The sequence below is a fragment of the Colossoma macropomum genome, unplaced genomic scaffold (assembly GCF_904425465.1).
Source record: "Colossoma macropomum unplaced genomic scaffold, Colossoma_macropomum, whole genome shotgun sequence".
Lineage (NCBI taxonomy): Eukaryota > Metazoa > Chordata > Actinopteri > Characiformes > Serrasalmidae > Colossoma > Colossoma macropomum.
The window spans coordinates 12,419,540-12,446,752 of NW_023494793.1; the positions used below are offsets into that span (position 1 = coordinate 12,419,540).

A 27,213-nucleotide genomic window follows, 5' to 3' on the forward strand; every position below is an offset into this window, starting at 1 on the left:
AGAACAACACAAGTAAAACATACATAACTATAACTATTAAACAAACTACAACAATAAACATCCTGCTAGCTGGTGCTAGCACAATGAGTTACGTGTGGCCGTCTGCCTAGCCACACCTCCAGAGTCTCTTGGTGCTAGCACCAGCTAGCAGCAGGATGCGACAATATGTTGCATGAATATATGTTACAAGCTTCAAATGTCGTGTTTAATATAGTTGTTATAAAATGTAAATATTAACCACTGTTAGCTTGATGCTAATATAACATTGAAATTACTAAGTGGTAGCAAAGCAAAAGCTACGATAGAAATTACAAAATTTCTGCATTAAACATGGCTGTGTATGCCTGGCTGGCACATACCCAAGATTGACAGTAACTGGCTTTCAGCGAAAAACAAGCTTAAAAAGTCAACCGCGTTTGGTCACTTTATTCCAGAGGTCTTCAAATCTGGGTCGTGAATCCAGTTTCCAGTCCTGGATTTTGAAATCACTGGTAGTTAACTGAATCGTTGATGGAATTGATTGGCCACCTAGTGTAATACCTACCATTGATTACAAAATCCAAGACAGGAAATTGGATTCAAGGTCCCGATTTAAGGTCCCTCTACTCTTTACCATGCTCCGCTGTAGCCATGGTTAAGCTTTCCAACACAGCACAGTAACCACACCTCTTATCCCACCTGCTCTACCATAATAGCCAAATGAGAGCTGAGGTGATTAGCATACAAAATCAGCACCCAGAAATAATCTTTTCTTCATAGAGGAGCAAATGGCAGGTTAAACACATCATACAAAGACCAAATCAAGGTGTTCTTTGTTTTATACTGTACAGTTGTCTTTTAATGAGCACTGAGAACTTATATTTAATTGAAAAAGAGCAAAATATGTCTCCTTTAAACTACTTTACAGGACAAAGATGAGCGTCGAGTGATGTAGCTGTCCAAGGTTTCGCTCTATGGTCAGGAGATCACAAATTCAAATTCCGATGATATTGCAAGTCTAAGAGAGCATATCAAATTGAATAATGTTCTTGACCAAATTGTCAATAATGTTTTGCTGGTGCACTGTGTCTGTTTCAACCTCAGAAAACCAAAATATTGTGATATGTACCGTGTATTGTGAATAAGTCACGGATCATTATCTTTTGGCCATATTGCCCCCCATTGCCCCCCATGCTGTCAGGCCTATGTGTAGCTGGTAGGTGAGAAGACCGAGGGCACTGACTAATCCGTGAACAGACAGGCTGTGAGTGTACATGCACTCTTTTAGCAACTAATATCTACAGTACATGAGGGCCAACCTGCTGCCAGTTCTGCTACACCTCTGACTCAGAAGGCCATGTGATGTAAGCCCTGCATATCACTACTGAACAGATTCTACAGTGTCTTAAGATTCTAGTGTCTTAAGTATGCACAGACATGTCTTTTACTGAACTGCACTCTAACTCAAACTAACAAGGATGCTCACAGCCCCTGTACTAATTTGATGCCTGCCTGGTTTAGACATTCAGTTCAATGACAGCCACGAAACATAAATCAGTTAGCGCTGTCCTCCCCCTCCATCCTTTAGTATAACTAGAGTTCCTCTGCTCCCCCTCAGTGGATGGTATTCCTCGACGGCCCTCGCACCTCTCTCTCTCTCTCTCTCTCTCTTCCACGCTCACCACATCCCTCCCTCCTCCAAAGTCAGCAGTCTGTTCATCCCTGCCAGGAATGACCAGCTTATGCAAGAGCAGGTAGGCAGCACCAGCCCACACCAGGCTCCTACTGAGAATCTATCACTTTTGCTCCCCCTCTCTCCTCTCCTCTGTTGCTTTCTCTCCTTTCCTTTTTGTCTTGTAGTTTATCATACTCCGACCTGAATTTACGCTCCCAGATTTTTCCCACACTGTCCCACCATCTTCCTTTCTCGGTCATGTGCCCTTCATCAAAGTCTGAGTAGTTGTTCTTTGCTCTTGGTTTATGCCCGCATTCTCTGCTCAATCTTCCTTATGTACAGAGATCATCCAGCTTTAGGGACTTGTGTGTGCGAGAGAGAGAGTGTGTGAGAGAGAGAGAAAACAGACAAAAAGGACAGCTTGTGAGGGGGTTTCATTGTCTGCAGCAGCGTCTCAGAAATCTACTCGGGGCAGAACAGGATTTGGAGCACAATGGACTGTGGGGGTACTGGAAGAGGGCACGTTTTAGAGACGGGTCTTAACGTATGAGGCTGTGGTGCAAACATGGATGGGCTCCAGTTAGCAGCTCTGCTAGCACTGTCTGGGTAACTGAAGATGTTTTTATTATCCCTCCAAGTCTTCCAGGAGAGGGGGTATATCAAGGATAATAAATGCTGTAATAGATGCTACTTATGTTAAAATATTACAGAGATTATAAGCATTAGGAATTTTAAGATTAGTGGTTTGTTCCAATAATCCTGTTATGGATGACTTCAGGGGCAACAAGTTCATGAAATGGTCTACTCAAAAATATATATAGAAAAAAGCCTCTATAACCAAAGAATGTAATAAAAACGACAATTATAAAGATCTCAAATTACCCTCTTTTTTATAGAGTAGCAGTAACTACTTACAATTACTTCCACTAATATTTACTAGAACACAGGAACCATTTTGGTTCCCTAAAGAACCGTGTTTGAAAGAGGGATTTGTGAGTGTGACAAACCATTTAAAGGTTTAAAGAACCTTCAAATAATGTAAAGGTTCCAAAACAACTTAAGGGTTATTGCTAGAACCCTTACATTATGTGGAGATGCTTTGAAATATGGATCTTCATACTCGCAAATCATTTACAAAAATGGATTGTTAAAGAACCACCCACCAAAAGGTTCTTCAGGCAACCAAATGTGGTTCTTCTGAGGCATCATGCAAAGAACCTTTTGTGGTGCCTTTCCCTTTAAGAGTGTGCTGTGAAAGATACGTTAGGCCTAACTGTTGTGCACCTGACACCTCTGTAATAGTGGATTTAAGGCCAGGCAACCCTGTTACAGCAGAAAACTACTGTCAAAAGTAAGTACCTTAACTTATCGACACCTAGAGCGAAGATGCAGCTACATATGACCAGGCAAACATACTGTGACCAGCTAAGCAGCCTTTACAATACTAAGAGACTAATAGATAGCCATAGTATGATAACCATGCCACTACAGATAGGTGAGTAAGACTATAAACCCGTTAAAATTAACAAGGTAAATGGCAGATTTATATGGCTGGTAAATATACCTCTGAGAGGCCAGACAATCCTAAATATTTCACATGGATTCCTCCACAATGTACACATGCCCACACTACTCCAGAGCAAGGTAAGGCTCGGGAAGCCCCCTTCACTCTGCCTCAGCCGCACACTATTGCATACTGAGTAAGAACAGCAAGAAAGTAAAAATAATAAGTGATCATCTGGTCTATATTGGTGGTTGCTTGTTATTTGCAAACATAATATTCGATATATATTTATTCATATTATCATTATTATGACCACAGTGTTGCTTTAAACACAGTGGTTTGGTGTCTAAGACTTAGAAATACAAATGATCAAATTGATAGCCATAGGCTGTAAAGTGATTAGAAAAATACATACAGTAATAGAAAATGCACACAAGTCTGGATTAACTGATTTTGAGCAGATTCAAACGTACAGTATAAATATCACATAAATGAAAAGAGAAAAAAATCATTTCAAAACCAAAAGCCAGTCAATGTGAGGCCCACACACAGAATTACAGCACTGTGAAGCTCTCTCTCTCTGAAGTTGACTTGGGGGGAAAGGTGAGGGGGAAGCCAGACTAGCCTGATAGAACCTTCTCCCGTTACCTCGCCGTGGCAACAGAATCCGAGCTTGCAGCAAGAGAAACAGTTGTTATAGCGATGGCACGGGGTTGGTAGGCTAAGTGAGGCGAGAGGATGGTGGATGCGTGGATGGAAGATAGAGAGGAGGATTATTATATAACACAGAGAGAGATAACACAGTAACTAAAGCAGCCCACGTTACAAAGGGAGAACCACAGTGACAAGGGCAATCAACACGTGGTAACCATCACAAGATCGCTGCCTCACTGCAAACCATACACAAACACAGAGAACACAAACACATGAACACCCACACAGACAAAGCTGCACCCACGGATATATATAAATGTGTATTAAAGGAACAGCTCAGCCAAAAATCATATTTACACAATTTTCCCAATACAACATAAGCAGTCGATCAGCCAAGATGTTTGGTGCCTGAAGTTTTCTTCTTTAGTTTTGCACTGGGCTAACGTAGCTAACAACAAATGGCAAGTCATGTACACCAACTAGCATTGTGCATACTGCATGCTCTAAAGCATCACATACCTGTCTAAATGTTATCAAGTAATTAAAAAGTAATTAGAAATTCTGACAGGGTTTCTAACACTGACAAAGGTGTCTAATTTTATCCATAAAGTCTTCATTCCAGTCAAGCAGAAGCACGAATTCTACTTGTTTATTCATTTGGTGACAGCCTTCAAACAATCGATCACGTGTGCTCCTGCTAAGCTGGAATGAAAACCTTCAGCCTGGATACCCTGTTGTGTGACATAATGTGAAAAATATTTTAAAAATAGACAGAGGTACAGTCAAAATTCAAGTTTTATGCATTTTTATACATAACAGTATGCCATACAGTGTCAGAAACCACAGAAGCAGATCTATTAGAGATTACTTAATTAATATTCATATCTGAATTTTAAAATTTCCTTTGGTCCATATGGTTCATTCTTTGAACTTGACTGAGCACAAATCTGAAGAATTTCTTCAAATCTATCAAACCATATGGCTATAAAAGTGAGTATTCAACACTTAATTTGTTGTATTAAATTTGGAGAAAATCCCAATTTAATTGTAAATAAAAGTGTGAAAATTCCATGTAATCAAAAATGGATACTGTTAGATATTCATATAAGGTATAACTATACAAAATCTTCTTGGATATTCAGTAGCTCCTAACTGACAACAGAAACAGCTTAATGAAACAAATATATATTTGTCCATAAAGGTGTTACAGCACCAGTGAAAGGTTGGAACTTTCTGTTGTTTTTAACATGCATTTGCCTCAAGACAGTGGATGAAAATGCAACCACCGCACATTCTGTTTGTTGTGACATAAATGTATGAATGTGAAAGCTAATAATTGTTGTATTAAATCCGGAGAAAATCCCAGTTTAATTGTAAATAAAAGTGTGAAAAACCCATCTAATCAAAAATGGATACTGTTAGATATTCATACAAGGTATAACTATACAAATTCTCATTATTTCAGGCCAATCAGAACAGGTTCTGTGGCAATTTTTCGTACTAAATTTAGTTGATGTTGAATGGGTTAACAATTCAACATGGTTTGAGTCAAATGAGTCATGATTTATGCCTGCACTTTAAGTGATGCACTACATTTATTTTTTGGTGCATTAGCCCCGTAACTCTAGTGCAAGGAGTAAAGATGCAACTTCAAATACAAGATGTGCAAAGACGTGCGAATTAGATTTTTGTCTGAGCCATCACTTTAAATATGCATAGTGAACAACTGCAAGTGTGCACACATGTTTTGCAAGTGTACGATAGAGATAACTGTGCACACAGCAGATGGCAAGACAGACAGACCAACATACATGCACATACATCCTCAGCTCGGCTGTAATAATTTCTCCTGCTTCTCCTTTTCGGTCAGGACCTGTGCACGGCTGACCCTGCTTTGTGTGCGTGTGTGTCTATGTGCGTGTATGTGGGGGCGTGCATATGGAAGGAGTGGCAGGTCAGTGAACTGTATATAGCAGCATCTAGCACTGCAGCGGGCCCAGCTGAGTTACACGGCGAGAAACCCCCCTCAGACTGCTTAACAGCTCCAGATGGCCTTCCATGTTAAAGGCCTATTGTCAGCCGTGCTGGGCCAGTCATCAGGGACGAGCCTAAATAGAGACAGCACGAAGAGAGAGCTTTTGAGGGTGTGTGTGAGTGTTTAAGCTCAAGTAGTCTCCCTCCCTATTTAACTTCACTTACATAAACATACAAAAATGTTCCGCTCCTGGTTAAACTCATTCACAAACAAAGAGGTGGTCTCAGCCTTTTCTGTATGACAATACCATGTGCTTATTATTACATACAGCATGGACATACATGCTAGAAATGATATTATACTACTTCTTTTTCAATACCAATACTGAAATACTCGTGTACTGTCAGATACTGATACCATTTCAACATTTTTACTTTAAAAACTGCATCTTTAAAATAAGCTATTGTAATTGAATCACTTCACGCAAGATAATTAGAGCTACAGCTATTTAATATTTTAGTAATAAAATACGATCTTTATTCTATACTTATATATCTTAAGGCCTGTTTTGCTTTAATGACTGAATGATTTTTCTTGTTTTTAATTAAATGTTTGTACTAATGCACACATTATATACATGTATTGTTTTTTTTCTATTTTTCTTTTACTTTTTTTAATTTATTCTGTAGTTCCAGTTAAGTTTCATGAAAATGTAACTTAACTTAAATGTCTATGTACTGAAAAAACACAACTAATAAACAATTGTTTTAATAGGTTGTAACATAAAATGCTATTCCAGCACTTCACATAGCAGCAATAAACCTCAAAAATCAAGAAAATGCTACTGTCAACTTTTCATCTAAACTGGCTAAGCTTGTCATTATCATGACTGTCATTAAAAACGAATGCAATTAACAACTTAATTGTCTTTTTTTTGGTCACTGCATGAAACCAATAAAGTATGAGATTTGTCCATAAAGGTGTTACAGCACCAGTGAAAAGTTGGAAATTTCTGTTATTTTTAACATGCATTTACCTCAAGCCAGTCGGTGAAAATGCACCCACTTACATTCTGTTTGTTGTGACATAAATGTATGAATGTGAAAGCTAATAATTGTGTAAAATAATTGCAGTCAGCTTGAATAACTGTGACCAGCTCAAATAACTGTGATCAGGCATTTATGTAATAATTGCGACTGACCTAACATTGGCTATGAATAAACACATAAATCAGAGACTTTGTGATATTCAGTCAGTTGGGACACTGTATTAGATGGTATAACTATTCATTTTGTGTTTTTTCAAATTATGGTAGACCAATTAGCCAGCTTGCTAACTGCTAGGTTAACTCCTTGGCTGAACAAAGATATACCCCACTGCTGTCAACCACTCCACATATTTGCACTTTTTTTTACTATAACTCAGTGTGCAGTTCTATGCAAGTAAGTAATTATCTGGCATAATTATGTTTTCTTTTGTTCTTTTACTCTTTTTGGTAGGCAAGTTAGCCAGTTTGCTAACTGCTAGGTTAGCTGCTTGGCTAAAAGCAGGTGCACACACTTATTACCCCACTGCTATCAACCTGGTCAGGTATCTATATTTTTTAACTCAATGTGCAGCACTGTGCTGTGGTGAGCTGTAAAAATGATCTGGTATTACGTTTACTATGTTTTTATTGTTTACAGTTAGCGAGTTAGCTAGCTTGCAAACTGCACCAAAATGGTGGATTTTTCTGTTGTCAGTCTTCCAATCCAGCCTTGGCGACGCAAACTGCAAACGTCTAGTGTGACTGCAGCTTAATAGTGCTATGATGCTTAAACCTAATCTATTCTCAGTACCTGAGGCATGTACACACATATACACGTTTGTGTTTGTCTGTCACTCAGCCTACTTTTCCGTCTTTGTATTTAAAGTTTTCGCTTCATTTGATCCGTTATTACTGTTCCTGAGCTGCATGTAGTGTATAATTTCCCTAAGCGCAGCTCTTTTCCTCCTGTTTGATGGACACTTTCCCCTCAGGAAGGCCGCACTCACCTCCATATTTACTCTCTACATGCACGCTTCAAGAAAGGGGAAAAAATAAACTACTTTTCAGACTCATTCCTCGATCGTACACTTCAACAAATGTTCTTTTTGTTTCCTTCACCGTGCATGCACCACAATACCCCCCCACCCCCCCTCGCAGCGACACGCACACCTCAATGGGGGAACATCTGTGTGTGTGTCTGTATGGAGATGCGGGTGCATATGGGCTGGAGGTAGAGGAGCGCGCTTTCAGGCCCGTTAATGATGAGTGCCACTGCCCTCTCTATTTCTTTCTTTCTTTCTCTCAGACGCAGGATGCTGCCACCCTTTCCATTTGCTTTTTCCCCCACTAATGTGCTAACGCCCAACCTGACAGATTTACCGACATATGCAAAGATGTTGTTTTTGTTTATGGGAAAAAAAAATCCAGCGGAGCACGACTAACCTCGAGAGCCACCTGTATCTTCAGCGAGAGAGGGTGGGCGCCGCACGCGAGCGCAGCAAAGTCTGTTTCCCTTCCATTTTTTTATCTAATGCTGTTTTAATTCCACATTTAGGGGATTCGCAGACGTGTGTGAGGTCACAGTGTGTTTGCGAGGTTTTCTGCACAGCTTTGAAAATGAAATGTTTGACGGTGTGTCTACACCCATCACTCTCTCCCCACACACATACACTTAGCTGTGTCTTAATTGGTGATTCGTAGTTAGTTCAGGATCTTTATAATGAAAATAATATCCATCAGATTAAGGCCTCTTCTGGGGTTGAGCAGCTACCTGAAAAAATTTAAGACTGAGTCAAGAACATTGACAACATACAAATTTGAGTGTAGTTACTGTTTAATTTGCACATTAGATTTTAGCATGTTGCAGCTTTAATGTGTGTACAGTACTGTGCAAAAGTCAGAGACCATCTTTCATTTATTTCATTATCAGTAAAACAACTGGTTATTGACTTTTCAGGAAAATAACAAAAAACATATTAAACACAAAAATCTCAAAAACCTCATATATTACATATTTCTTTAACATGTCCAGTCTTTGCCTTTACTACAGATGTAATTTGCATATGCCTTTGTTTTTCAAAGATACCTGTAAGGATTTTTTTCCACACATCCAATGTTCAGTCGTACAAGTTGGTTTTAGCATTTTCTGCTTCTCATAATCCAAGAAATCCCAAACACATTCAATGATGTTGAGGTCTAGACTTTAGGTGGCCAGTCCACTGTTCTGAAAACAGCAGCAGCTTTGCTTGATTTGCAAATCTTATTTTTTCTGTAAAAAAATTTAAAAACTGTTTAAGAACTGCTTCTTGACACCTTTCAGATGCATACTGCTGACTTTCGTTGACTGTTGATTTTTTCATATCTGAAGCAAGGACGGAGCTAGATTTTCTTCTACCTCTCAAAGACGAAAGCTTTCAGTACTGTTTATCTAATGGGGACAGTTTTGGTGGTACCACGTCTTGTACGGTGAGTAGGACTCCTGTTCTGTCTGAATATTTTAATAATTTTTTGGACCTGTTTTATTCAGTTATTTTTCTTTGACAAACCCCCTTTATCTTATATATAATCTTCTCAGAAATATTTCAAGAAAAAATTAATAACATACTTAATGCCTGTTTTGACCAGACATGAAATAAAAGAAAGGGTGGTCTCTGACTTTTGCACAGTACAGTAAACCTAACCTAAACTTCAATAACCAGAAAGAAATCCTTTGTCTCTTTCATCTTTTTTTCCAGGAAGCTGCAAGGTTAAAAAACAGCATGTTTTCAGACAAGGACCAGTTTTTCTATCATTATGAGGACATTTGGATAACACAAAAGACTAAATACACACACACAGTATTCAATGGACTGCCAGACTAAAAGGCTACAATCACTGTAAACAGCACTAAACAGCACCTTGATGTTTTTTTTAATAAGCAACAGTAGCAGTACCCAGTAAGACTTGGCATAACAAACTCCTACAGATTCTCTCCCTGTCAGTGACCTTACAGAGCAGGCCAGGAGTCACTTACAAAGCTTAACAGCTTCTTCAGCACACACATACACACAAAAGAAAAACATTTTGTTTGACATGCCGTTTTCCAGAGAAGCACAGCCCTCCGAGAAAGAAAAACTTAATCCAATCAGCAGTCAAAGGACAAGCAGCAGAGCTACAGCGGGGTATCCCTATAGGCACTCTTCAGAGTGTACTCAGAGACACATAGCGGCACAGAGAAATAAACTATTAAAAAAAGACATACACACAGATGCAGAAATGTGCAAGCTTGAGTCTGACCAATATTTCATTTGGTTGTTAAATCAGGCCGTATTAAGGAATCACAGATTTACTGGCAACGGTGGAAATCCTTCCAGTAAAACACCAATAAAGGTTTGATAAATGTTATAAATAAAAATTCAGGGAAAACAGTGAATCCAATTACAACAACTGAACAGCTTATGTTAGTTTAACATATTTGAAAACTGGGAACTGACACAATCATTTCAGTCGGTAAAGCACTGCTTATCAAAAAAAGTAAGCTAAAATTAGTCCATATAAAATTAGATTGGATTATAGCAGTAGTTATCAATAACTTTATCTCCTTAAATTTATTATTGGTATCCATAACAAAATGATTATATCAGTTAGGTGCTAACACACTTGCTGATGCCGAGTAATACTTTGTCTTGAAATAACAAAGTAAGTGGACGGTTTCATGGCTGCATTCACTATCTTATCCCCACATACCACACACAATGGATTCGGGGCATTGTCATCCCCAGTACATTTTTGTTTTTTGGAGCCGTCATAATATTTCTGTAAAATGATGTTTTATGTTTTTTTTCTTCTTCTTGTCTTCCATGTGTTTTTGTTCAGGGTTGGTAGACCCAGTAAATAGTTTGCTGGTTTCTTCATGTTTGACTTCTTCACTTAAGCAAGCCATCAGATAAAGCAGTCTAGAGCAACCTGCACAAGGCCATACACAGATGTGACACAGGTTGGTCTATTTATAATTACAAAAATATTGTTTATGAACATTCTAGTAATATGAATTAAGCCTAAAATAAAGAATACTTCTATAATAACATTAACTATATTAACAATTATGAAGTTCAGCTTTGGAGCCGAGTTACTTCCCTCACTCATTGGTGCATTCTTGAGGCTGGGTACCAGTCCATGACCTGGTGGTTGGGAACCCCTGGTACCTCCTAGGTACCTCCTGTTTTTCTCTGGTTTTCCTACAATGTCAGGACAGTGTTCTGACAAGGTACAGATACAAACACAGCTGCTTTAACACCAGACACAATACTTCCTCTGTGTGTGACTGAGTGTCCTGAAGATTGCTCTGTCCTGCGAGCCAAGCTGCAGTGAAGCGGATGGACTCTTTCCCTAAGGTGTGCATGTGCAGAATATGTTCAAGCACGAAAACATACACATGGACAATTTCACACACACACACACACCCTCTCTTTCTATGTCCTTTCCCCCTCAAGAGTATCGTAGTATTGTGGAGTTTTGTGTCTGTTAGTGATTAGTGATTAGCCCACTGACAAATTGCTCCACAATGACCCAAAGAAAGGAAGTGAGAAACGGCAATACACTCACACACCCACCTGTCAATGAGCGATCTGTGAGGAAAATCCATAAGAGAGAGAGACAGGGGGAGGGAGGGAGAGAGAGAGAGAGAGAGAGAGAGAGAGAGAAATAAAGTGCAAGAGAGAGTGTATGTCTTGGGCAGTAGGTGTGGACGTCTGGAGCAACACAAGTCAAGACCCACTCAGGATTCCTTCTGTGTGTGTGCGTGTCTGTGTGTTTTCATATACTGTCAGGACAATGTCCGCAGTAAATATGAAAACAAAGAAAAAGAAACAAAACCTCCATGTTTCATTGGTTAAAACTGAAGGTACAAAACCATTGCCTTTTGTTTATTGAGTTAAAGATAAAAATAAGAAATAGGCTTAGGAAATCTTATTGTTATATAAATATACTCGTACATTTAATACATTAAGCTCCACTCCTGCTTTAAATCTGAAAAAATCTGCTGGTGCTTCTGTCCATCTTTCCACTGTGAGAAGACAACTCAGCGCTATGAGTCGGAAAGAATGTGTAGCTGTCAAGAAGTCCCTTACTGAGCACAGAAAATACAAAAAAAAAAGAAGAAAATATGTACTAAAACACTGAAACTGGACTCCTGAGATGAGGATTAAGATTTTATTGACTAATGTGTTTGCCGTTGAGATCTTTGGAAGTAACAGAAGTAGGTAAATCCCCAAAGCAGGCAACAATTCTTGAACCTATGTCTACAACCATCAATCAAGCATGCTGGAAGATCTGTGCAAATTTGGGGAAGTATAACAATATCTGGAGTAGGTGATTTGTTATTGATTGGTGGCATCATGGATGCTGCTAAGTACAAACAAAATTTGATACACCAATACATTTAATACATTGTGCAATACCCTCTGGAAAAATGTTTAATTGTGAAGAAATTCATTTTGCAGCAAGATAACTAACCCAAGAACACTGTTGAGAAGTTGTACTTATCAAACAAAAAACTGCTGGAACAATGGACTGACCACCCCAGAGCCCAGAACATAACATTAACGAATGTGCTGAGATTACTTGAATCTTAAGAAGCAGAAAACGCAACCAACTTCTAAGACTTAACTTTGGAGGTGTGGAAAAAATATCTCTGCTGATGAAAAAACTGATATTATATTTAGTTATCGATGCTTCTGTGTAATTCTGTGTAACATATGTATGACCTCACATCCTGAAAAGATACAAAAACAATTCTGTGTCTGAGTGTGTGTGTGCATGTGTATGTGTGTGTGCTCAAGATGAGTAAAACAAAGCCTCCTGTCTAGTTGCTTCAATTGCACCTCTGGATGGACAGCTGCTCTCAACTGAGATTCAGTGGCAGCTGTGTTTGTATTGCGCTTTCTGAATTTCAGTGAATTAGTTTAACAAAAAGCTTTGTAACAGCTTCGCAATAATACTATAGTGGAGTGGCACATTAGGGACACAACAACATGGTATAGGTAGGTAGAAAGATCAGCATCAGTCTATGCTGAAAAGCCAGTTAAAGCAGACCGGAAAGCAGCAAAATGGATAATTAAACATCCATTAGTGTTTCTTCAACAAACGCTAATGTGAAGTCAGTAAATTACTTTTAGAGACTCAACTGATCAAACACAAGGAAAAATAATTTATAGTCAGTTTAACAACCTTACTCACCACAAAACTTCTCAAGTATTCACATACTTAAGTAATAATGTTCAATTCCTGTGCAAGATTACTGTAAATGATTGTCTAATTTAGGCCCTTCTGCTCTTGAATGATACAATATTGTGATCTGTGGGTGGACCATTAGGGTGAAAAAGTAAATAAGGATTTTTCACCTAGCAGTTTATTTACATAAGTAACTCCTCTCCATTGCTAATGACTCTTCCTCTTCCTCTTCATTACTGTCAACATGGAAAACAAGAACATCTGCATTCGGCGAGAGAGAGAGAGAGAGAGAGAGAGAGAGAGACAGAGAGAGACACAGAGAGAGAAGGTATCGCAGCAAGACGGAGAACAAGAGAGCAAGACAAAAAGAGAGAAACAGACAGGAGTACTAGGAAGGAGGGGGGAGGAGGAAGACAATCTGGAGGGAAAGTTAGTTAGAGGCAGAACAAGCTGTTTGGGGAGCGTTTTTGGTAATGGTCCATGATTGAAGTGAGAGAGTGTGAGAGCAAGAGGGAATTCTGAGCCTGAGCAGGTCAGGCACGCCGGGCGCTAAACTAGGAGGGCATCTCAGCTCCTAAAGCCTCCTCTTTTCATCACCATCTGCTCCACTGGAATTAATAACTTCATTATCAATTCTTGTTTCACTAAATAAAGAATCAACACGCAGGAGTTGTGCAAACATTGCGGACACTGAAGAAGAGAATTTTCAACCTCATTGAGGGTTTTGAGGGAAAAAAATGCTTTTTGGCCAGAGTTATGTGGTTTTGTTGGTTTCTTTAATGTTTACATTTTTCATAGAGCGACATAAAATGTATTAAATTACTAGGATAACTAGCGTTAATATTAAATTACATTAATAAAACAACTAACAATAATAAATAAATAACTGAAGACCCAAGCAGGAAAACTGAAACTGCTCTCTAAGACTAAATAAAGAAGCAACTCGCTGGAGCTGTGCAATCAATGCAGACAGTGAAGAAGAGATTTTTCACGCTCATTGAGGGGTTAAGGGAAAAAATGTGTCATTAAATGTATTCAATTAATAGGATAACACAATGTCTTAATCAAGAAAAGATGAAACTGTGGTAATAATGATTTAGGACTGAGTTTATTAAAATTTCTAAAGGACAGGAAATAGTTGTAGCTGATTTAAAATCACTTGTTTCTGCAAAATGTCTTTTATGAATCAGTTTTCTTTCATGAGTACTAGTGAAAATTTATGAACAATGAAAAAGTGCAAAGTTAACAAAAAGCCAAGAAAGTCTTTAAAGTTCCTTAAAGCACCATGAATGAGTGATGCTCTGCTGGAAGTGGTAGTCAACACATACAAAAGAAAAAGAAAACAGTAAATTGCCAGTATCACCATGCAATATTTTCCCCAGAGATTTGAACCTTACAACAGTCTCTTTAGGCTAGGCACTCTTACGAGAACAAAAAACGAGAAAGGGGTTATCAGAGTATAAATGACAGTGGCAGAGAAAAGAACTGCAGCAACCTCAGAGCAGGTAAGAACTGAAGCACCTTATCTAAAAGTGGTTGCATGGTAACTGTTCCAGATGCAGAGTGGACAAAGAGCTGAAGAGCACGGAGTGATCTGTTAGCAAGGAAAAACATGCCATGAACAATGACACGGGAAATGCTTGGAGTGGGTTTTCTGTTTAGTGATGACTGCCAGAAATCTTGAGTGGTAGCTCGGGCTGGGAGCTGATTGTGAGTGGCGTGTTGGCAGGAAAGTGAGAGAAAGGGTCCATCTGCACAAGATCTGCCAAGCAGAGGAAATCGCTGAATATGGTGTAAATACAGTGATGAAAACACCTCCAATAGGGGAAAAGGTCAGTAATGATACAAAGAGAGAATAACTGAATGGAATAGCAAATGAGTTGGAGTAACTAAGCCAGAGATCGCAAAATGAATGAATGATTGAATGAATGAATGAATGTGCACATTAGGTAAACTAATGAGGAATGAGACTTTTTAACAGATGTTAGCGTAAAGATGCATCAACAAACCACCACAGCCATCATATGAAAAAAAAATTTAAAAGTAGAATGCCTGAGTCCAGCTTTACTATATTCAATTAGAGCTCCAACCAGAACTGCTAACAGCTGCACAGCCAGCCTGTAACTTAGCCTAGAGTTTTCTAACAGAAAGGTTACTGAAGACAGAAAAACAGCCAAGTTACTTATGTCATCAACAAATATAGTATCCCTAGCAGCAACAAAGTAAACACCTACGCACGCATTGTTGCCTACCATTAATTACTTCGACGCGAGCAGTTGTCCTTTACCGAAAGACCACAATCAAACAAGGAAAAAAAACAGACCAAATGTTACAGTGAATGAACATCGCAGCAGATACTGCTGCACTACTATTGCAGCGTTCGTGTTTCAAGACTTCTGTTGCCGAAGAGCCAAAAACAGGCCTGTCTGTTGTAAAGATTCTTGATCAAGGATGTGAGCCAAGGGTTTGGCTAAGAATAAACTGAAAAAATTCAGTGTCACTATGCATTTTTGTGCAATTTTATATTAATTATCTCTCACTCATAGCTCACTTAAAGAAATCATCAAATCTAGGAACTGGACTTGATTAAAAGTTAAGTGCATACAGTCAGACTCCAGAACGTAAACCCAATGTAACTGTAATTCATGGCAAAACTATGTAACCATACTTAAATAGCACAGCATGACAATAAAAACTGTAGTCTTTATACAAATAGACTTACAGTTTTAAGAGTCGTACTGCAAACAAATGTTTCCACTTACATCGTTATCATCTGACATATCTTGAAATTATACATACATATTTTGGTGAAGAACTGGGACATGCTGCAGTGTTCTGCTTCCCTGTTATTTTCCTATGGTGTGGCTCACTGACGTAACAGACATGATCACTTGACCATATATAGTGCCTCTTGTCATTTCTAGCTACAGAGAAGGCTACAACACTGCTGCGCTGTCTTCAAAAATACCCAACCGCAATGCAACAGAAAACGTAGGTGCATAGATACTTATGTCTATCATTGCTTGTGGATCTACAATATAGAATATACAAAGTACAGAGGACAGTTTTATTTGCATCCAGTCCAAGTGTCAACTTTATGTATGAAAAATGAAAAAGTTTTTTAGTGCACAATTTCTGTCTCCTTCACTGCTGAATTCCTAAAGCCTACAAACAAAACTTTCTAATGCCTACAAACAAGAAACAAGCCCTTGTAGAGTGGGCTGTGGTCGGGTGACTTAAAACGATGGAAGTGGACTCTTTGACTCCCACATCATCTCTTTCAGAGAGTCAGACCATGTTTTATGATTTATCTAAGATCCACTATCCAACCACTGGTTACTCAGTTGCTCAGTTTCAAGGTAATACATACAGCACAATAGTAAAATATTCCTGACAGAATTTACCAGTTCCACTTGCTCATGGCACATGCAAAATGTGACTAACTGAAGGAAGCTGTATTTTAAAAAAACCCAAGATCTTCAGTTACGCTTTTTTGGGCCACCCTAAATTTGGCAGCCCTAAATCTGAAGGGTAAAGATTACATCACTTGGAAAGATTTGTACTAGTGATGACACCTAGTCACCACCTAAGTCCATTTTAAGCAAAAATGTAATGGTAAGAACATACTGAAAAGCAACACAATGCCCTATTATGCATGTAAAACAAGTATAATAATACAGCTGTGTCCAGCTGAAAGAAAATTAGAAGATCACTGTACAAGCATCTCATTTGTACTCTTTATTTCAGATCACGGTGTGTATGGTCCAAGGTGTCACCTTTTTTGTTTATTTAATTTCCAGTCAAAACAGCCATTAAGTACAACTTCTTCATTTTTCAGTGTCAGAAAAAAGCAAGAAACATATATTTAAAAGATAATTACATGAAAGCCTCCAATTAAATATAATACTAAGTATAATACCAAATTTATCAGTATTTAATTTGTCCACTCTTTACTTTTATGCTCAAAGCTGCCCTCCCAAAAAAAGCTGTTTGAAGAGGAACATGCCAGTGATTTCTTTGCAAAGAGACACTTTCACACAAGCAACTACACAAACTCACTTTCACTGCCTCGCAAATTTCTTTATCATATGCATCTAAAATGGCTAAAAGAAAAATTTCAGATGAGATTTGATACAAGAGAGTCCACATACTTAATCAAGAGAAAAGTCAATGAAAAATAAATGAAAAAAAAAAAACAGGAGTATCTAAAACTAGTGTTTTGATTTTTTTTTTTTTGTGATTAAACGCAACACAGAAAATGAGACTCCTAACAACTACGCAAGACCTGGTACACCACCAAAACCGTCCCCATCAGATAAACAGTACTTAAAAGCTTTCATCTTTGAGACAGAGGAGAAAATCAAGCTCCACTCTTGCTTCATCTGAAAAAATCCATCTTCATCTGAAAAAAATGTTTTTCCCATCCTTCTGCTGTGAGAAGGTCTGAAAGGATGTGCAGCTGTCAAGAAGCTGTTACAAATGAAAAGACACATGCACAGGAAATGCTTTTTTTGGCTTAGAACACTGAAATTTGCACAAGAATACCTAAACTGTACGGAGCCGAGACCTCAACATCACTGAATGTGTTTGGGATTATTGATCATGAGAAGGAGAAACAGTAACCAAAAAAGACAAGACTATAAGACTGAACTTCCTGCAGATTTCTGTGAAACCTGAAGGCAAGCCTCTTAAAAAGAATAAGAGCTGTGACAATGGTCAATGGTGGACATGCTAAATACTGAAAAGTTTATATTTTAATGTCGGAATTTTCTGTTAAAAATGCTGGAAAATGAACAACTGGTACTTAACGGCTGTTTTGACTGGAAACGAAATAAATGAAAAGGTGGTCTCTGACATTTGCACTGTGCTGTATGTCTCTCCTGCACAAAGAGGAGAACAAACTTTATCTCTATTTACTCACATCTGTTTCCGATGTCAACATAATATATATCTTGTGCTTGGCGAATAAAAAGATATTGATTCTTATTCACTGACATCTGGCACATTAATATTTTTTAGTACTATTTTAGTTTCAGTCTAACCTGCATTTACACCTGTAAGAATAACTGCACTTATCTATGTAGTACACATCTGTACAGTAAAGGTTACAGTATTTGATAAATGTGATAAAAGCCAAAATCAGGTTTACTGTTTCTCTGTAAATGGTCGAGATATGGGTTTCAGCCCTAGATCCATTTAAGACAATGTGTCAACAAACAAACTGGAACAGATGACAGATGTCAGGCCTTGGTTTATCAGCATAAAGCTAGTAAAAGGATCTACGGCTTTACTGGAGATTTGCAAAAAATATTTTTATGTATTAACCCCTTAAAATCTCAGGCTTATTACATACTAAGTGCTATTATAAAGTAACTACAGGGACTTCAATGCAAACTGGTTGAGCTAATCTTAGGTTATAGAAGTGTGTAGTAAAACTTTGGGCCCACCAACCAGCCCAGATAATCAGATACACTTATTATGGTGTGGTTTATAAATTTCTCATGAAAAAAAAACAAACAAACAAACAAAAAAACAACTGAATATCAAATACCTGGCTGTTTTTTTTTGGTTCACAAGTGAAAAACAAATGATGTATGCAATTATTTGCCATACTGTAGACAATGGTCTTTAACACAGTGCTCGGCGTGATATGTAAAAGCACAACTTCTTTTTTTTTACTACAGAGCTAAATAGAAAAAGTAAACATTAAAAACAATAAGTTTCGGTATCCACATGCAATACGCAGCAGACATTACATTTGCTTGTATGGGGGTGTAACAAGTCAAATCATAGTTGTAATTTAATTTCTAAAAAAAGGAATTACAGGGTAGATTTCTAAATAAGGTGTATGAGTGAGAGGGGAAGCGTTCATTTGTGTGGCACCTGAAGCCCAAGAGTATTCCAGGACAGCTAATTCCACACATTCACACGGGACGTTATTATAACTTCAGCGAGGTCAGAGGAAGTCACCGTAGCAATTACTCACCTCCCACCAGCCTCATTAAACCTCTGACCAACCACGGCCACTCATCACACACACAGCACAACCGGCCGGCCAATCAGGGAGCCGACAGGCGGCATGCCGCCGCCCACACAGTGACAGGGTATTGAGAGGTTGTCTGTCTGAGCACCTGAAATACATTTGTTTATTCACAATGTGTCGCCTGGCCAGACGGGGAGGAGACTCGTCTGTGTGTGCGTGTGTGTGTGTGTGTGTGAGAGAGAGAGAGAGAGAGAGAGAGTAAAGCGAGAATAGCAGCAGGGGAAAGATGAGCTTAGTGCTGGAGATGGCCACCGTGAAGGAGTAGTATCGGACACTGCATTTAGACAGGCTATTCGTGTGCTATAGTACTTAGACAGAACAGAATATTTTCCATGGTAACACAGCTATATATTGTTGCTGTCATACTGAAATCTCAAGCTTTTTCTTTTTTTTTTTTGTTTTACACCATTTGTAAAAATGCCATCTGTCCTTGACCTTGTGAGAACATTTTATGATGAACAGACCAATAAAAATGGTCCAACATATCTTGGAATAAAATCTCATTATGTACATTCTAGTTAACAATGTTTTTCTCCTTCCCCAATAAAGTTTCAATTTCTGGCATATGTGGTTTAGTTAAGACAGCGATGACATGACACTGTAAGTTAAAGGGCAAATTCACTTCCAAGTAAAATTAAGTGAATTATAAGTCATTTGCAGTAATTTGTTCATTTAGACATATTTCAAGAAATGAAAACAAGTAGCTAAACACAAAGTGAAATTAAAATAAAATCTAATTAATCTTTCAAGTCCAGCTGATGAACCTTAAATTTCCAGGCTTACTGCATCCTAAGGCTTATTCTTCAGCAACTGTACAGAAAACAATGCAAATGAGAATGCGTTATCTTTAAGTTGAAAGAGAGATAAATGGATGTCTGGACCTGCCGGCGGCTCCTGCCCATTTAAGAGGCTAACAGAAAAAATTAAAGCTATTTCTTCTGTTAATCAATTATTAGTTTCAACTAAAGCCAGTAGGAAATGGAAGAAACAAGTCATATGAGGCCGTATAGGCCTCACAAACATCTTTCCTCCGTTCTGCTGTCTTGCTCCCTCGCTCCACTTTTTTCCAGCATTTGGCTCCCGAGAGCCGACGTGCAATTGTTGCTGTCATGAAGGAGAGACGTACGCCCACTCATTTGTCACAAATGCTTATCATAAAAAATACTCCAGCGTTACGAGTGGGGAAATGTTCCTCAAACTTCATTTTCTTCCCCCTATGAAAGTGATAAGTGTCGTTTTAGGGAGTTTATTTAATCTCTAGGTAAAGATTTGAGGGAACACGTTTGGGTTCTTATATGTATGAATGAGAGTTCCCCATAAAAAGAGAGGGGGGTTTAGAGAGAAAGAGAGAAAGAGAGAGAGAGAGAGAGAGAGAGAGAGAGAGAGAGAGAGAGAGGGAGAGAGAGGGAGAGAGAGAAAAAGAGTGTGTACTGACTGAATGCTGAGTAGTATTTAAAGAGTCTCATCTTGGGCAGCTCAAACAGCAGCTTCCCAAATGCACACAGCCTGCTGAATCTGACTCTACATCCCGGCACAGCGAAGTGCTGATGACTAACGTGATATTTTTATTCAATCATTATGTAACGCATCGGAAACGCAGCACAAGTGTGAAGCACATGGAAGGTGCAGATACAGTCCACACGATCCAGGAATTGTTTGCCCACCAAAGTGTTTTTGACACCTTTTCCTTAGCACATTATGTCCAGGACTGTATGTGCCAAGTCCATGCTTTGAACTGAATCTTTGTCTTTCAGCAATGTAAGGTTTATTTATTACTTTTATTGTTCATTATAAGTGAGATCAATGTTGGTGAGGCCTGAGCATTCAATACTACGGTATTCTCTTCTCACAGCTGACAATTACATAGTAAATGACATAGTATGTAACCTTATTAAACAGAACATGTTACAATACATTCAAAGCCTTTAACAATGGCCCAATTTAAATCTGCTGGCAAAGAATTACAGCGCATGCATGTCTGCATTGGGCAATGTGGAATCAGCGCTTTCTGGGTGAAATTGTATTTTCTATCGCAATATTGAAGAAGCATCATGATCCCTTTATTGTTGGATGGACCGTAATATTTTCCACGCAAACTTATTCAGAGTACAACTGGGATTGGTAAGAGTTTATTATTGTTTTGATTAATCAGTGTAGTGACAAAAACATGTCTGATATGTGACTTGTATTCCTATTCATGCATGTTCTTGTCCAAAAGGCAATTTGTGACACAAACTAAATAAAAATAGACAATTTTTATGCAATAATAGTGTGGTTAAATAACAATCCACCTAGCCACATTTTGGGTCGTCCTTTAAAGGGTCAAAACTCAATAGCAAAAATCCATATAAGAAGCCTAAAGAAGCATGGAAAACATTCTGAGGTTGATCCAGTACAAGTCACGGACAAAAGATGTCTTCCCAAGGTAATGAACCATGCAACTATGAAATTGTAAACTTGGCAGCAAAAGCATAAACTGGTTTCACAGAATTTGAAAGTGGTACCTACACTGACACAGGAAAATATGGCTGGAAACTGATTACTTACCTTTGATTCTAATCAATAGGGATACAAAAAAAAGGCTGGATATACATCTTTATTAAGAGAGTATTTATAAAAAAAAAACTCAGCAGCATCTTATTTTATTCATTTCATCAAATTACATTCAATTAAATATCTATTAAAGTCAACATAACTTTCCTCTAACCTTAAGCACTCACTCTAACCATAACCTAACCTCAACCATAACCCTGATCCTAAGCCTAACACTGTTGATGATCTGATCCCCACCTGAACAGGCCTATTTTTTTTTTTTGTTAATCTTATTAAATCTTACAATTCAGTGAATATTTGAAGGGTAACTACTTTTGGACAACAAGCGATTACAGAGGATCATCACAAAAAAATGTGACCAAAATGTCTCCTACCTCTATGTCAACCAACAACCAGTGTCTCCAGTATGATCTAGTTGGGTTAGTACGTCTTGGGGCATCAGGATCCACCATTATCAGTGTGTATTTCTTCTTCTACAGAGATAAAGAAAAAGAGAGTGAGAGTGTGAGAGAGAGAGAGTACTGAGCATAAATAAAGGAATCCATGTGGAGTATGAATGAAGGAATAAAGGAGACAATAATGAAATGAGGTAAGTGAACTTAGAAAAATAGTAATTTAAATGTTTTCATTACATGGCACTAGTTACACCTGTTTCACATCACCAAAAAACCCATCTACCTCTCCTTTCTTTGTTTCTAAGACAGTAATTTGCTTTGACCACCTGTTACAGAGCTAGCGTTTCTTACATTTGCATCTTGCCCTTGCCATCTTGGTCAGTCTTTATCTTCTGCTTATTGAAACAAGCAGAGAAAAAAATAACAAAACTAAGAAGCGCTTGCAATTCAACTTTTTGGAGAGAGCCAATAGGTTCAACCGAGTTTTATTTTAGCTAAAATCACATCAGCCGAGCCCATTGCAGTGACAGATCAATGGCTCAAGTACAGCTTCCAGTGTCCCCGAGAAACTCATCTAAAATGTGTGATGTACGGGAAAAAAATGCCTTAATTAGCTGCTGATATTTTCAGACCATCTTCCACTCCTCTCACATTCACTACATCTCAATCTGTCCGCAAGTTTTGTTTTTTCCTCTTCCTCTCCTCCTTTCTGTCTTTTTACAACAACACTTTCCCGTAAACAACCTGGCAGACATTTTGGGCGCTATACCACAACAACGACTGACCAGCTTAATTGCTCCAACTACTCAGCTTTTGCATGTCCCCTTAAAGTTGGAGAATTGTGGGAGCAGATTGAATTATTGCGTGAGCACATTTGTCATCCCTGGTGCTGAGCCCAAAATCTGCCAGACCATATGATGGCGTTATTATTATACGCCTCTCTCAGGCAAACAGGCCTGTCAATCACAGCCGTTACCGTGCAACAAGAGCCCCTCCCCACAGTGAGGAGACGAACATGACAATCATGAGTACAGCACACTGTAGTGCAATGATGTGGTACTGTAGAAAAGAAAAGAACTGAAAACTTGAGAAACACGCTGCTTATATATCTATAACTAAATTAAATTTGGAAGTAAAGCCTCACAAATATAGGTATAATAAACTCAAAGAATAGCTTCCAGCTTAAACTATCCTCCAAACACACCATCACAGTTTATTTCACAAGCATGAGATAAAGACAGGGACAAAAAAATGCTTTTCCTAAGGAGGTTCCTTGGTAAACCATTTTTTGTTACTCTATCTTACGCTGCTGAAATAACCCCAAGACTGCTTACGATGAATCATAATCATGCGAATTAAAGCCACTAAAACATGAAAATAAAAAATCCCTTATTTCCCCTCGTCTCCAGAGCCCAAATCCTCTGCTCACCTGACACAAAGCAATAAACCGAAACAACCCTAAGCCTAATAATCGGATGATGTTTTAAGTTTTAGCGATAGTGCCTGCAGGTAATACCCAAACACACAACAACAATGGTGCCTCCTCCACAGCCTGTCACTGGAAACCTTGACTGGAACGTGCTGAGCTGCCACCCCCCATGGGCAGATTAAACACTGTTCTCAGACCTGTTGCCTTAGAGACAGCTACAGCCTTCCGTTCTGAAAGGCAAACTGACTAAAGTGCGTTACATTTATAATTATATGTACGTTACTCATATGCAGTGGATCACTGGACAAATTATTCTACCTGAATGCATACATTACATGCTTGCAAATCAGAGAGCAAATCACAAAATTTCTTGTAACATTTCACCAAGAGAAGTTTGTTATGGAGCGTGCTGTAATCTCAGATATGAACAGATTTAATTCGCATTTAATTTGCGAATAAAATAAAAATAAGATAAATAGCATTATGCATGTGTTTGTCCCTAGAACGCAACATGTATATGTGTGTATAATTAATGTGCATTTAGACAGATGGAGGAAACAAATGTAAGAGAGAGAGAGAAGGGGAGGGGGTGTGAAGCCTCCAGTCTCTCTCTCTCTCTCTGACACCAGCTGGATCAGCAACCACTTTAGGTGCATTTCACAAAGGTGCACAGCAGAAACACGCGCACAGAAATAACTATCCCTGAACAAATGTGGCCGTGGTCATTAAAAATCAATGGTTTTGCCAACAGAAAATAAATTTCTGCCTTATAATTACAGTTTTAAATGCTCATTTTCTGTAAAAAAAAAATACATAGGGTAAGGTTAAGGTTATATAATATAATGTAAATATAGTATATGAGTCTTTAAACTTAGATCTGAATCTTTAAACCCTACAAATTCAGTTCGTCCACATGATCTTGACCCAGTTACTACTTCTCTCCTTAAGATGGTTTTCGAGTGTGTTCACAATGATGTCTTAACTATTGTAAGCTGTTCTCAGTCAACAGGTGCTTTTCCACATGCTTTAAAAACTGCCTTGGTGAAGCCTCTACTAAAAAAGAGTGGCATGGATCCTTCCATACTAAATCATTTCTAACCCTTTTTAGAAAAAAATTTTTAGTTTTCAAACAAGTAAATGTGTATCTAATATTAAACAAGTTATTTAAGAAGTTTCAGTCAGGTTCATGCACTGTAAAATGATTTAATATTTTAATATTTAATATAGTTCAATGAACTTCAAAAAATAAGTTAACAGAATGTAAAACAGCTTATTGTTCTGGTAACTTATTATTAGACTAAACACAATCATTTTTTACATTTTTTACAGTGTGTTATCAATTACCTCAGGCTTAGCGTTGATGCACTAAATCCTTCTATTTTGGTCTTATTGGATCTTAATGCAGCTTTTGATATCGCTGATAACAATATTCTTACCCACTACCTTGAATTCTGGGTTGGCCTCTCAAGCAAAGTTTATATATCATATATATCGTATATAATGAATAGATAGTTCTTGGTTTCACTGGGAAATCATTCATTAAAAAAAATTCTTGTGGAGTCCCACAAGGTTCAGTTTTAGGGCCTTTGCTTTTTACACGTTACAAGTTACTTCTGGGTGATGTCATTAGAAAACATATTAATTTTCATAGCTATGCTGATGACATGCAATTATACTTTTCCATTCCTTTCATAATCAAAACTCAGTTGACAGGATTACCAGCTGTGCGTCAGATATTTCTTAGTGGGTATCACAAAATTTAGATCCGCAGATCCCGGCCTTCTGCAAACACCTTCCACAAAATACAGAAAACGTGGAGAGGCCTCTTTCGGTTATTACGCTCCTAAACTGTGAAACTCAATTCCAACTTTTTTTAGCCAGTTAAGTCAAGTCAAGTCAAATTTATTTATATAGCGCCTTTTACAACAGATGTTGTCACAAAGCAGCTTTACAGAGAATCCGGGTCCACGCCCCCAGTGAGCAAGCCTTGGCGACAGTGGCAAGGAAAAACTCCCTCAACAGGAGGAAGAAACCTTGAGAGGAACCAGACTCAAAAGGGGAACCCATCCTCCTCTGGTCGACACCGGATAACAGCACAGACACAAAACAGTATAAGTGAAGTAACAGTATAAGACAGTTAAGCTCAGTGCACATTTTTAAGAAACATTTAAAACATCTCTTTTACTAAGCATTTAATTAAAATTCTACATCTGTTTTTTTTTATCTTTTTTAATTTGATGTGTCATTGTCATGATTTTAAATGAATACTCATAGTTTCTTCTATTACTGTTAAGCTTTATCACCTGTCTATAAAGCACTTTGTGCTGCCACCAGTATGAAAAGTGCTCTATAAATAAAGATACTATTATTATTATAGGTCAAGACCTAAAGATCAAGATTACGTATTTTGAGTAAATTTCTCTCCATCCAACACATGCTTGGTTTATGTATATGGAAAAAGGTCAAAATGCCTAAGACATCAGGTTTCCATTAACAAACTATTGAAGCCAGCAATAGAAATGAGCAGTGGACTTAATAAGGCCAACAGGGTCAGGTGGGAATTTAGGCATTTTTGTGATTACATAAAATTAACCAATAAAATAAAATATTTTATTGATTATTTTTGTTTAGTAACAAAATAATACAGATTAGCATAAATAATTGCAAGAATTAACCTTAAGGTTTAGCCATGACAGCATACCCTTTAAGCCCACTTTGCAGTGTTTAAACACCAAGATGAGTTTTGAGTACTTCTTTTTAAGAAACAGACCAAAATATCCAACCTGCTATTGGTCACATTAGCCACTAACTCTGGAACGCTATCTTTTGAAATGTGAAGTAATGTCTAAATCTTGAGCACTGCCATCAGAATTTGTTAATCTAAAAATCTGAAAATTAGCACAAGGCTACATCAAAAACAGCTCTCATTGGCAAAGAAGGAATACAGATGTTTAAAAAGTCTTACCGTTATTTGACTCGAAGGCTCGCTGTCAGGGGAGCCATTTAGCCAGCATTGAGAGGACTGCTTAAAATATGTACGAAGTCTGTTGGTAATCTGAATTAAAATATTTTAAATTACTTAAATCTAAAGCCTAGATTTCTAACGCTAGCAATCTCACAAGTTGTTCATCCTAGATCAGGGGTGTCCAAACTTTTTTCAAAGAGGGCCGAAATATTCCGAATGATTCAAAATATCAGCGCACAGAATTGGCTTTCGGTGAGCTACTGCGTTTTCTATCACTGTGTAAAAGATGCATGAGGCTTCTTTTGTTGTTGGATTGTTCTGAGCCATTTGGATCGGTAAGTGCTTATAACAGATAATTACATTGTTTAAGAATAACAATAAAATATGCTTACTGTATTAACTATATGTCTGTCCTTCACATGTCAAATAAAGTTAATATTAACTAAACTACTGAATTTGCTCTGATAAGAAGTTGGTGCTAAGAGATCCGGGTAGCTTGCAGTTGCTTTTCTGCTGTCTCCAGAATATTTATTGCAATGTCCATGCTTTTTTACAGTCCTATGCCTATAATGAATTGAATGTATGAGTCATATATTTGCTGCGGCTCTCGAGAAAAATGATTCAAATTATGGCTGTGGTCTTGACTAAATATCATTCAGTAAATTAAGCTGCATGTCTAGTCAGAGAAGAAAAGCTCTTAGACTTTCGCTAACTTTGTTAACACAGTGCAGTGCATTACATTGTAATTTGTAGTGCAACATGCATCAGTGAGATCCTGCTGGCGTGTTTATTTGCATCTATTCC

At 38.0% G+C, this 27,213-nt stretch overlaps 1 protein-coding gene across 1 annotated transcript in view; it reads right to left on the reverse strand.

The window, feature by feature from the left end:
• LOC118813285 (phosphatidylethanolamine-binding protein 4) overlaps window positions 1-27,213 on the reverse strand; it is a 116,305-nt gene that overhangs the window by 43,249 nt on the left and 45,843 nt on the right. Inside the window, exon 4 of the mRNA XM_036578524.1 lies at window positions 21,995-22,093. Within this exon, the coding sequence (XP_036434417.1) occupies window positions 21,995-22,093 (99 nt within the window). The remainder of the gene's footprint in view (window positions 1-21,994; window positions 22,094-27,213) is intronic.